Source organism: Chelmon rostratus, chromosome 2 (assembly GCF_017976325.1).
Source record: "Chelmon rostratus isolate fCheRos1 chromosome 2, fCheRos1.pri, whole genome shotgun sequence".
Taxonomy (NCBI): domain Eukaryota; kingdom Metazoa; phylum Chordata; class Actinopteri; order Chaetodontiformes; family Chaetodontidae; genus Chelmon; species Chelmon rostratus.
In genome coordinates this window covers 16,514,143-16,527,382 of record NC_055659.1, presented here as the reverse complement: position 1 = coordinate 16,527,382, position 13,240 = coordinate 16,514,143, and the positions used below count along the sequence as shown (strand labels likewise).

Sequence of the window (13,240 nt, the reverse complement as noted above, 5' to 3'; positions counted from 1 at the left end):
GATCCTCCGTCCTCCAGTGTCCTGTGAGCGCTCAGTCAGTACCACACCGACGCACAAGTGCTGCCCAGCGGATGTATGCATGCCTCTCTACAGATTTCATTTGACATCTGCGTTCATTATAAACCCTGGATATAGTTGATTGCTGCTGAAGACTCACGGTGAGAAAGATTTTTACTCTAACACCCCTCCACTGTGCATCTCTCTCTGATATGCGAAGCAGCGCGACAGGCGGCATCACCTGCATTTAGAGAGATGTGCGTTTCTCCAGAAAGTTTACAACGAGCCGGCCAAGAGTTTAATTTGCTTCGTTTTAAGCCTTAAACGCTTGATTCGAGTCACGGGAAGTTGTCTCCAACCGCGTGAAATTTGCATCATGACCGACGCGAGCTCGAGTTTACACCAGAGGTCGGAAAAGAAGCGCGCTTGACCTTGGTTGTGTTTAAAAGTGGTGGCATCCCGCACGGCGGGCAGCGCAGCCAGAGGTGGCGGAGCACCGAGCGATCAGTATCAGCACCAGCTGTGTCACCTGGCGGTCACAGCCAGCGATCCGTGCTGAGGTGTTGATGAGCGGGAGCCTCGCGAGCTTCACGCGACGCGCAGCTGTTCCGCGCAGCTGTATTCTGGAGTTTAAAGAGGCTTTTAGGGAAAACGTCAAAAATTAATGTCCTCGTTCTTTATAATGACATTTTTTTAAAAGTAAGCAAGTCAAAGACGTCAGACTTTTAATACTCTTAATTTCCGGTGTGAAACAGCTGATGAACCGCTAACTGTATATGTGTGTTCAGGCACCTGAACCAAGAAGCTGGTGATCACTGAATCAATAATTGAGGAAGAAGTGTGAACATTTAAGCAGGACTGATTACAGAGGCTGTCTGTCGTTTTTCACCCTGTTACTTACATGTTACATTGTGTGCCTCACTGCTATCTGTTCAAATGTAACTCATAGCATAATAATATGATGTGAATGCACATTTGCACCGTGTTGCCCTTTATGTGAGAGTGTAAGTTTTGACTTGGATGTTTTGTGATGTGTAAGAGCATGTGTACACAACCTGCATGTGACCTTGTTGATGCTGGAAAGTTACCAGTGTTGAGTATGATATCTTGCCAGGGATGTCTCTGCAAAAACATGCTTGCTTTGCTATAACTGCTGTTCCTTAAGTTCCTCAGTGAGAGAGACCCTTAGTGTCATTTATAGTCATTCTGATATGTCGCTTTTAATACACTGTGAGGATTCCATAGTTTTTGTATCGTATGTCTGAGACTATCAGTTCATTAATGGAGAAGAAAAAATGAATCTGCAACTATTTTGATGATGATTATTCATTTTAGGGGGTTTTCAAACATTTCCTGATTCCAGGTTTCCTCATTTGTGAGGATTTGCTGCCTCTCTCTGACATATGGGATAGGACATCTTTGGTTTTCTGACTGTTGGTTGGACAAATCAGGGATTGGAAGATGACTACATTGGCTTTTTGAATTTGTAAGAGAGATTTTTAACATTTTTTTAATATTATTAGTCACATTAGTAATTGTTAGTTTCAGCTGTTGTCTTGGTGCACCCATTCTCGGAGTATCATGTCCAAGAATATGGAGCGACTACAGAGGATATGACTTGACAAACTGCTTTCATTATATATTTCCTCTGATAAACTACATCCTTGTTGTGCTAATACAGAAAGTTACTATGTTGCACCCTCTGCTGTGGATTTAACATTTGGTCAGAATAAGGATGAGTCTAAGTAATTTATGTGGTTTTAGTAGAAGTGATGTACAGTGTGTGCAGATATGCATGCGTTCCCTTGTTATAATGCATTCACAATGTCTGACTAGATAAGAAACAGCATCAATATAGGAAGATCAGGCAGATATTTGCAGTACTGAAAAGGTAGATCTTCATCCAGGGACATCTTGCAGAGGCTCGTCTAGACGCTTTTTCCTGCCATGTGAAACATGTCTTTACTGTGCTATAAAATTGCTCCATGCAGTCAGACTCTTAGCGTCAGATGGGGTCATCTGAACTGTGTGTTTTTGGATTATTGGTTGGTTGAGTTGATGTGTTTTCATTACTCGGTGTTGGCTGGATGATGCAGCCTCTGATTGATATTACGTGTCTTGTATGCTGTAGGATGGGATTGAATGACAACACAGAAAAGCGGTGCTGGGGGCTTTAGAGTTAATGCACACGGGATTATGAAGACTTGTGAATGGCCGTGGATTATTGCATCATAGGCTCATCTTGACATGCACACAGGAAGAAATCTGTTGTGGCGATGAAAAATACAAGGAAAGCTAAATGCACATTCTGAGAGTGAATTAAGGAAGTTTCTGAGTGTTTGCAGCTATCTTGTGTCTGCGAGTGCTCTGAGAGTGTGTGTGGAGTGTGTGGTCTGTGGCTGGTAGTAGCAGAGTTTGTTTCAGGCTGATGTAAGGCTCGTCTGCATCACTGCTGTTGCAGCACACTCGAGGTGCAGCATCACTGTCTATACTGTTTCCAAACATTTTCTTCCATGCAATTTCGCTTCCAACTGTGGGATAATCTTTTTTCATAGTCTTTTCTTTCTTCTGTATATTTTCCTCCTGCATGTGTTCAAATAACGCACAAGATTTGCAGTTTTGCATTTCAGTGGACGGCCAGTTTTTATCACGGAGAACCGACTCACTCAATAAGTAATGAGCCCACACAGGGGCTCGTGATGTGGATCAGGAGAACACATGACGGCACTTCATCCAAAGCATCATGTTCACTTCCTCCATTACGTTTGGGTTGAACCAACCACTCCCTGAAAGAGGGGTGAGGATGGATGTTGCCGCAAGGCTTCTGAGGATTATGGGGATTTACAGGGGAAAAAAAAGCTTCGCTGAAGTTAAGCTTTGCAGAACAGGGAAATTAAATAGAACAATTTGCAGGATTGGGAATTTTTTGGAACCAAAAACATTGCGTGAGAAACAAAGAGCTGTGGGGGAGTGTGTTTTTATTGTTATAGTTTTGTTTTTTCACTGTGAAAATGTCGGTTCATGTTGAGTTTTTGCTGAAAGACTCAGATTAAGCTACCAGGCAGGTGTGACAAATGGTCTCCTGTCTTTATGCTGACATCCTTCATGACTCTGGAGAGGCACAACCATGTGTTACAATCCAGTGTGTCATTACGAGGCTAACCAAGCACTAAATGGAGGAATAATTGTGTCAGCGAATGTGTGAAGTGTTATTTAAGGATCACAGCCAGGAAAGGGAAGCTTAGCATTACTGTACATTTAATGATCCATGTCAGGGGGCACAAAGCTGACATTCTTATTTAAAATCTAGAATATTTCTGGGATTTATGTCCATGAATTCAACATTATTATTTAATTTTGATGATGTCCTTGAAGCACACATTTTCTATTTGACCTTTCTTTTCTGTTTCTGATGCAGGACTGAGGCCAAGACCTGAAATCACTCCTCAGCATCTCCCTCGCAGCTACATCCATCCACCTCTTCTCCACACTCTGCCTGTATCACTTCCTCCTGTTCCTACCAGTCTCTGTCCCGCTCTCTCTTTCTCTCTCCACCCCCACCCCCTTCCCGACCCCGATGCCTAAGAACAGCAAGGTAACGCAGCGCGAGCAGAGCCATGAGCACGTCACAGAGTCGGTGGCCGACCTGCTCGCACACGAGGAGCCGCTCGACTACAAGAACAGCTCCCTGAACGTCGGGGGGGCCGCCGGGAAGAAAGTCCCGCAGATAGAGGTGCCCGAAAATGATGGACGCCCCGCCTGGAACAGCAAACTGGAGTACATCCTGGCCCAGGTGGGCTTCTCTGTGGGCCTGGGGAACGTGTGGCGCTTCCCTTACTTGTGCCAGAAGAATGGAGGAGGTGAGTCAGAAGCATTAGTCCAAGCTGTGTTGCACAATCTTAACTGAAGGCCTATTTGTGAGGTTAACAAAAAAGACAATATGACAGAGACCAATGCACGGTGATAGTGTCTCCAACCCAAGGACACTGAGAATAAAAGGCTGAGAGCAACAGTTAAAGCTCCAGCTTTCACTTTGTTTTTCTACTAATAAACACTGATGGACATAAAAGATCTAAACATGCCATGTTTTCCATGAAGTGGAACATGTGATGGACGGACATTTAAAATCACATCCATACAGAAAACATATTATGTGAGCTCTCTGGGACTAACAGGAAACAGAAAACTGAGCCTTTTAGTAGAAGACACTGAATAGTTTAACAGCATATTACTTTGTTTGGTGCAGATATTCATGTCCGCCTCAGGATTTGTAGGAACTCTGATCACACAGCTTTTTGTCGAGATTTTTAATGCGAAACTGATGACATTCCCATCACCTGAACTTGGTGTTTCGTGCTAATTAGCAAATGTTAGCATGCTGTCACACTAACCTTCGATGGTGGACATGTTTAACAGAATACTAAACATCAGCATGTTCAGCAGGCGATTTCTTCATTTTTAACAGGGCGGGTGGCCCAATACATCCAAGACGAAGGGAGGGACTGAGAGAAAAACGCAATTACAAATCCATCTGCTACTTCAGCACCACAGACAGCTCCATGGATTTATCAATACACAGCACAGCCAGGCTGCTGGTGCTTCAGAGTCACGGTCAGGGCCAGTGATTCGAACACATACTTCAGTCAGATAAAGGATCACTGAATCAGGCAGAGTAGAGTAACATGTTCTGTGTTTTCTGCATATTTTTGTCACATCATGCCATTTCGCAATGTTCCTCAGCCCAATTTGTTGCTGAAATCAGGAACAACAACTGCTCAGCTTCTTCTTCAGCTGCCTGTCCTTCACTTTTAGCAGCTCAGTAAGCCACGGCCATCACAAACTACATGTCACTCCCATTCAGTGCAGAAGTTCCAAGAGAGCAGCTGTATTGTGCAGAAAACAGGCAAGTCTAAATATAGCCACACTATTGATTACTACTGCCGGCAGAGCAGGCCGGCCGGGCTCAACTGATCCTCTGGTAAACAGAAAAGAGCTCGATAAAAACACATGAATGTAACTGTATCGTGATGAGCATTTATTTCGGTCTGGCGTGTATGTTATCGTACACTGTGTAAACCTGTGTTCACTATAGGTGAGGAACACCTTGCCATCATGGACTGATAGACAAGAGTGCTCACATCGCTCTGAGTCTTTAACGTTATGGTATTTGCTGCTTTATCACCCGTGTCTGATTTACTGCCTATAGGCAGGATTTACTGCCTATAGACAGACGATTTACTGACGCCAGACTCCCAGACCAGTCAGGCTATGTGACCTGGTGAGCGGCCATTTTTCACTCCCTAATTTTCTGTCAGGGAGCCAATTACAGACACATTAGAGTGTTGTTTGGGAGTTATCGCTGTGTGGGCTCCTCTCTCACATCTGGTACTTCTCTCCCTAGTCACCCCACCTCCATCACTTCCCCCTCCAGTGTCACATCTTCATGCTCGTGGTGACTCTGTCGTATATCATATCAATCAGGCTCCAGTTTAAATAACCTGTGATGGAGCAGTTGAGTGGAGGTCCAAAACTCCTCACTTCATTTAACCTCACTATCCTCTCTATTTCAGCTTTCTTGATTTAGCCTTTGGCCTCCGCTCTTCTCTCCGCCTCATTACTTCTCCCACTACATCAAATATGTGCCACTGTATGTAATTCCCACTCCTGATGTATTAATAGTAGTACGTGTTTGCCTGCTATAAGTCCCGGATGATGACTCACCCTTCGCACATAAAACACAGTTGCATCCTGATTATGCCTCTCTGGATTATGCTGCAAAGGGATAAATTTAGACTTCCATCAAAACTGAAACGAAATTCAAAGGATAATCGTGAGTGGAGCGGACGACGTTACATTTGAGGGGAGCTGGGTGCAGGAGGAGGGGTGGTTGGGTAAATGCAACTCTCTGAATCGCCATATCACATTTTGCAAGTGCAAACTGATGCAAAATTGTAATTGCAATATAACACACTGTGAAAAGTAGAGAACAGCAATTCTAAGCGTACATTATGTAAAGTAAAAGCCGTATATTGTCTTAAAAAAACTACAGTCTGTATTTCCTATAACAAAAGATCAATTTCTGTTTTTTAGTTACTTTCATTTATCAATAAATCACAAATTCCTTCGGTGTCTGTGGCAAAAGACCTTAAAATTAAGGACAAGCATCTCTTGATTCTCTTTGTTGGTTTGCTAGCCAAACATATGACTTCCCTGGGTCTCTGTCTGTGTCTCCATTTTTGTTGAAATGGTACAAATTGACACATTTGCTTTGTACAGCATAAGCTTAACAAGCCCTCCCGTTTTCCAGGCGCCTACCTGGTTCCCTACTTCATCCTCCTCCTCATCATCGGCATCCCGCTCTTCTTCTTGGAGCTGGCTGTGGGTCAGAAGATCCGACGTGGGAGCATCGGGGTCTGGAACTACGTCTGTCCCAGCCTGGGCGGGATAGGGATGTCCAGTCTGATGGTAATTCATTTAATTGGTTTAGAGTAAATCAGAATCATGTATCATCTCTATAGCCTATAAAAAACTCTTGATCTTTGGTGCACTGTAGCTGTTGAAGGCTCTCAGGAGGCCTCAGAAAACCAGTTTGACAGCAGTGTGGTGGAGAGAAAAAGTCTGGGATAAAAATCAGGGAGGTTAAACAGAAGCATATCTGCTGAATGTGCAGCATTTAAAAGATGAAAAACAAGCCACTGCTCTGTCTGTGTGATTTATGATGGTACCTTATCTTATCTTATCTCTATCTATCTATCTATCTATCTATGGAACAAATGTAATTCTATCCCTAATTTAAATGAAGTATGGTTTTGTATGCATGATTATGTCTGTTTATAGCATGTAACAACCACGTAACCGATATGGCACTGAGCAGGATAAAGTTACAGGAGCATCTGGAGACAGCAGCCTCCACACGTTAAGGGAGCTATTGATGTGTTTGAGAGTGAGAGGTAGGCTTTCTTTAGAGTTGCACGGCTGGCGCAGAAGTAGCTATAAATATCTCGCAGAAGATCAGCGTTGAAAAGAGAGCACTTTAATTATTCATGCTTTCCTCAACCTTATTTAGCTTGTGAACGTCCTGCCTGGCACGACTGCTAAGAAGACTGACAGCAACGTGGGACATGCACAAAGCCCGCTGCCTCATCTGCATACTTTCCTCACACTGTGCAGATCTTATTATGCAGTTTAGAGGTTTATTCAGATATGACACGTTATAGTAGTAATTTCTGTTGCTGCAATGGACGGTGTGCAGGCTGTTTACGTCACACAGCAGAGGACATACTGTGATGTGTCAATAAAAAATCTTTCTCTCCATCTTTCTATTTGTCTATCTAGGTGTGTGGCTTTGTGGGTCTTTACTATAATGTGATCATCGGCTGGAGCATCTTCTATTTCTTCCAGTCCTTCCAGTATCCTCTTCCATGGAGCGACTGTCCGATCAGAAAGAATGGGACACTTGCCAGTGAGTGACACCAAATACTAACTAACATACTCATACAATAAAACACAAATAAGTAAAACAAGACTTAGAGTCTGCAGCAATGTTAGTGGTGGCATTTAGACACGGCAGTGCTTTGACCTAAATGCTGAAGACGGCATGCTAAGGCGCTCACAGTGACAATGCTAACATGCACATGCAAAGCAGGTTTAATGTTTGCCCAATCCACCGTCTTGGTTGAGCAAGTTAGCATGCTATCATTTGCTAACTAGCACAAAGTACAACCGAGGCTCAGTTTTGCAGGTGATATTTCAATAAAAACGAAAAATGTCAACCTCATGGAGCCACGAAAAGAGAAGCCAGGGGGTCACCAAAGTGAGCAGAATTCATCGTGTGTGGAATTGAATGTGTGAACAAAATTTCAAAACAATCCATCAGACACTCGTCCATAGAGCCATGCTAGCATAGCTAAAAATCATAGACAAGAAATACAGTTTCAGTGCAGAAACAAGTTGCCCCAAATTTAATTAAGGAATCACAAGTGCAGTCGATGAAATTAATCAATCCAAGAAAAAAGAAGACTTTTTATTGTAATAAAAGTTTGAATAAGATAAGTTTGTGTTTGTTTTTGTTTCAAATCAACCTCTGGAGTCAGATGGCATTACAGTAGACAAAGGCTTTATCCAATATCAAGAGTGCATACATGTTCAGGATTATGTCATGTTTTGGAACAATATCCATTTGTGTTATTGTTCTGGTCAATCTTTGTCATGGTGTGTATATATGGTTCTCACAGTAATTCATCAACGGGCCGCCATACTGCGAGCTTGAGGATTAAATTTGCTTGCATGAAGCCTCGCGGCCTCAACCTCTATCGACACACCTGCAGCAAGCAGATCAGGCAAACTGTGTTAACTTCCTTACAACTTTCCGTCACGACTTCACGGACATAATCCAGATTAAAACCCTCTGGAGTTTGATTATGAGCGATAATAACATAACCCCGGGGCAGCCAAGAAACACTCAGCCTGTGTGTGACTCAGCAAGGCAGCAGCTGCTGGCAGACAGAAGATTCGGCCGCTCAGACTGAAGGATGCTGATGCCGAAGGACGGCAGCAGAGTGTAAAATATTTCACTGGAAGCACAGAAGCCGTGCACGTGTGCTCCTCACCCATCTGTTTCCGGCGAGACGCACAAAGCCTCACAATGGAATCAATAAACAATGAATTCAGCAGATGCAATCTTGAATTAATCAGATTTAGACTGGCATGTACATGAAGAGCATTCCCTGCATCTGAATGTGCATCTGCATGAATAAATCTGCCCCATCCTGCGATGTTGTGTGGAGAATCGTAACACTGCTGACTCTAAACTCAGCCACACACAGTATATATCATTTTCCCAAGGTAACAAGAGAATATACTGTGTATGCACTACTAAAAAATCTCAAGTGTCATGAATTGGAGGTTCATGCTCCGCATACTAAGCACACAGTCGACCTTGTTCGGCTCCACTTACGCCTGTGAGGTGTAAACCGGCCGAGAATTGAGATAATGCCCCTGAGCAAACATTCTCAATCTCATCATATTTCTCCGTCTGCCCTTACCGTGACATCCAAACCTCCCCGCTGCATCTTCACACCCATTTCTTTCCCTTCATTATCACCCAGACTAAAGCTCTGTCTCTTTCTGTCTGCAAAACACGCAGTTGTGGAGCCGGAGTGTGACAAAAGCTCGGCTACGACCTACTTCTGGTACCGGCAGACCCTGAACACCACCAGCACCATCGCGGAGAGCGGCGGCCTCAACATCAAAATGACTCTGTCTCTGCTGGTGGCCTGGATCATCGTCTGCCTCGCCGTCATCAGAGGAATCGCCTCCTCTGGGAAGGTAGTAGAGAGTCTGAATGACATGATGAGAGAAAAACATGGAGGAGACGACTTGTCCTTTTCCTAAATATGTTTTCCCACTTCCACTCTCACAGGTGATGTACTTCAGCTCTCTTTTCCCCTACGTGGTGCTATTCTGTTTCCTGGTGAGGGGTTTAATGCTGAAGGGATCAGTAGACGGTATCGCTCACATGTTCACTCCCAAGGTGGGACTGGCAGAACTGCTTTGTCACAGTTTTTTTTTAAATCAACCATCCTGACATTGCTCAATAATCAAGTTATAAACTGACATCCTCTGTCCATCTCCCACAGCTGGAGAAGATGCTGGAGCCCCAGGTGTGGAGGGAGGCAGCCACCCAGGTGTTCTTCGCCCTGGGCCTGGGATTCGGAGGAGTCATTGCCTTCTCCAGTTACAATAAGATCGATAACAACTGTCACTTTGACGCTGTGCTCGTCTCTATCATCAACTTTTTCACTTCTATTCTGGCCACACTGGTGGTGTTCGCTGTGCTGGGCTTCAAGGCCAACATCATGAACGAGAAGTGTGTCGTAGAGTAAGTTCACATCTGCGAAAGCAACATTCATGCTATATGTGGCCCGTAAAATCTTTCAGAATGCAACACAAAAAAGCCATGAAGTATCAGCCACTTTGAGATGTTTAATTCCAACCATTAACTAAAAACCATAGCCTGAATTTATGACCGTGAGTTTTCTAGCTGGTATCTGGTCATGCAATTGGCTCCGATTTTGGAGATATACTGTATGTCCTTGCTAACTTGATTATTTCCTTTTATCTGTGCAGGAATGCAGAGAAGATCCTGGGATACCTCAACTCTAACGTCCTGAGTCACGATCTGATCCCCCCACATGTAAACTTCTCCCATCTCACCACATCAGACTACGCTGAGATGTACGGGGTCATCAAGACGGTGAAAGAGGGCGGCTTCGCCCAGCTGGGTCTGGAGCCTTGTCTCCTGGAGGACGAGCTCAACAAGGTGCGTCTTTGGCACAGTCCTGCTCCAGAGGGATCCATCGCACGATCTGTCTGTCACCTGATTTCACTCCTTTTGGCTGTTTCTCTGCAGGCCGTCCAGGGCACGGGCTTGGCCTTTATCGCCTTCACAGAGGCCATGACCCACTTCCCTGCGTCTCCATTCTGGTCGGTCATGTTCTTCTTCATGCTCATCAACCTCGGTCTGGGCAGCATGATCGGCACCATGACTGGCATCACCACACCTGTCCTCGACGCCTACAAGGTCCAGAAGGAGCTTTTCACTGGTAAACCTCCCTGACTCACTTCCTCAGTCAGGCCACTATATGCTGTTAGCAGCTGAAACCCCTTATTCAGCACAACATTAAAGCACTTTTGGGAATGGGCTGCATTAAGTTTTGTATTATTGCTCTGAGTGTCCAGAATGTAAAACACTCACAGGAAACAAAACAACTTACTGGCAATAAAACCATTTTACTTTTCCATTTTCCAATCCATTACACCAAAATCTTGGCCATTTCTCATCTTTTCCCCTGCATCGGCACTAATTCTTCTTCTTCTTCTTCTTCTTCTTCTTCTTCTTCTTCTTGTCCTCCTGGTTTGTTTCAGTGTGTTGCTGCATAGTGGCCTTTTTCTGTGGCCTGTTGTTCGTTCAGCGCTCAGGGAATTACTTTGTCACCATGTTTGACGACTACTCTGCCGGACTGCCTCTCACTGTAGTGGTCATCCTGGAAAATCTGTCTGTCGCTTGGATTTACGGCACAAAAAGGTAAACTAGCTGTAGGTCTGTGTGCATGTGTTTGCATTTCGTCACGCTCCAATCTGAATGATGAAAATGACAGAAGTTTTTGTTGTTCTGTCTCCATCAGGTTCCTGCAGGATCTGGAGGACATGTTGGGTTTCCGACCATGTAAGATCTATTTCTACCTGTGGAAGTACGTCTCCCCTCTGTGTCTCATTGTGCTCATCATAGCCACTGTCATTGAGATGGCCATCAGCCCGCCAGGATACAATGCCTGGGTCGAAGAGCTGGTCAGTCTGTGTTTGTGTGTATTGTTGGTTTTTTTTTTGTTTGTTTGTTTTATTCTGCTGTTTTTCCTTGACCAAAATCTAGCAGGTTTGGAGTCAGAAGGTCTCATTTGATTCGTTGTAAAGCTCTGTACAATATGTGTGTCTCTTTGAATCTAAGATAATAACACAAAGCAGGAGCACCAACTAAAAATGTAGGCGCATTGGTGCTTTGAGCTAAATGCTAACATCAGCATGCTAACATGCTAACAATGACAAAGCTAACAAGATTTAGGTAAGCTTAAGATGGTATGATGTTTACTGAAAGGTCAGCCAGATTCATCCTCTGGGGACCATTAATCTCTGTACAAAATGTAATTCCATCCAATAGTTGCTGAGATATTTCAGATCAACATCAGCATCCCTAGAGCCAGACAGCTAACACTAGCTGCGTTTCCACTGCCCCTAGAAATGCGCAAATCCTAAATATCGCAATAAAAAAACGGTAATGGAAACACCTAAATTTCGAAAATCCTCTCAAATATCGCAAAAACATTTTTACGCTCTCATGAGGTGGTTTTTCAGACGTGTCGATATTTAGGTGTATCGCAAAAGTGTAATGGAAACACTTTTTTCGAATTTACACGTCTCCGGGGTCAGCGGACTCTCCGTTTCGGGATGGCCGCAGGCAGTCAGATATAACGTCTTGTCAATTTTGTAGTGTTTGTATGTTTTCTGGATCTCAATAAGTAGCAGACAAAAACACTACAGCTGTTCCAGCTGTCATGCTGGCTGATCTGTTAAAGACAATCCGACAGCTGTGATCTCGTCCTGTGCGCACTTTGCAAAATCTAATCATTCCGTTTTCATGAATCGTGAGATGAACTTGTGATGAGTGTGCGCACCTCAGCTATGTGGGAGACACGCGTGCACGCCACTAACTTTAATATTTACACATAATTGCTGACAGAAAATATGTTCAAAGGACACTTCAGTAATTCACAGTCCTGTATTCTGCTGCTGCTCCGCCGGCGCAAGCTGACGCTGTCAGAGCGAGCCTCACGTAATAACAAAGTGATCAATAATAGGCCATTAAAATCAGTGATCACTTTAAGTCAACAGATAATTTCTTTATTTCATCTTCAGCATGTGCTTTTTAATTATAGGGCTTTGTGTTAAGTTTTACCGACGCACAGCACGCACACACATCTCGCGGGACGTCCGAGAACTTACGAGAATTTCGGCTGGTTCGCAAAACACTGTTCAATGGAAACACCTGCAAGTAACATTCGCACTTTGCCGAAATTTCAGAAATATCGCTTTTATTTTGCGAACAACTGTAATGGAAACGCAGCTTCTGGCTAACGAAAACAACCTGCTCAGCTCTAACAGTTTGTGCTTAAAGGAAAAGTTTTTAATTGTTACGCTCCTCTCCATTTAGAGGAACATTTTTCTTTTTATTTCATTTTGATTTACACATAATCACTAAATCCTGTGTGTGTGCCTGCAGGCTCAGGAGCGCTTCCAGAGCTACCCTCCCTGGGCACTGGCCATGTGCTTCTCTCTCATCGTCGTAGCCATGCTTCCTCTCCCCATAGTCTTCATCGCCCGGCGCTTCAATCTGATGTCAGACGGCTCCAACAAGTTGTCTGTCTCCTACCGTAAAACCATGATGAAGGACATGTCCAACCTGGAGGAGCAGGACGAGGCCAGATTCATCCTCGGGGCCAAGCCCGGTGAGGCGCCGTCATCGGTGCCGGCGCGCAAAGCCTACCTCACTCCAGCAGGGAACAAATCTCTGGACCCCAACTCTCTGTCTCCAAACAGCTGCTACGGTACGAGCTACCAGAACGCTGCCATCAGCCCCACCACACCGACTACACCAACCACGCCTGCCACGCCAGAGTCTGACTCTTGA

At 44.4% G+C, this 13,240-nt stretch overlaps 1 protein-coding gene across 1 annotated transcript; it reads left to right on the top strand.

Annotated features, from left to right (window-relative positions):
• Positions 1 to 3,559: 3,559 nt before the first annotated feature.
• On the top strand, positions 3,560 to 13,240 carry LOC121617946 (sodium-dependent neutral amino acid transporter SLC6A17-like). Its single transcript, XM_041953145.1, has 11 exons — positions 3,560 to 3,857; positions 6,305 to 6,462; positions 7,333 to 7,459; positions 9,143 to 9,324; positions 9,419 to 9,529; positions 9,636 to 9,877; positions 10,126 to 10,318; positions 10,409 to 10,601; positions 10,924 to 11,083; positions 11,184 to 11,346; positions 12,833 to 13,240. Exons 1-11 carry the CDS (start codon positions 3,575 to 3,577, stop codon positions 13,238 to 13,240), a joined length of 2,220 nt encoding a protein of 739 aa, XP_041809079.1. The 5' UTR covers positions 3,560 to 3,574.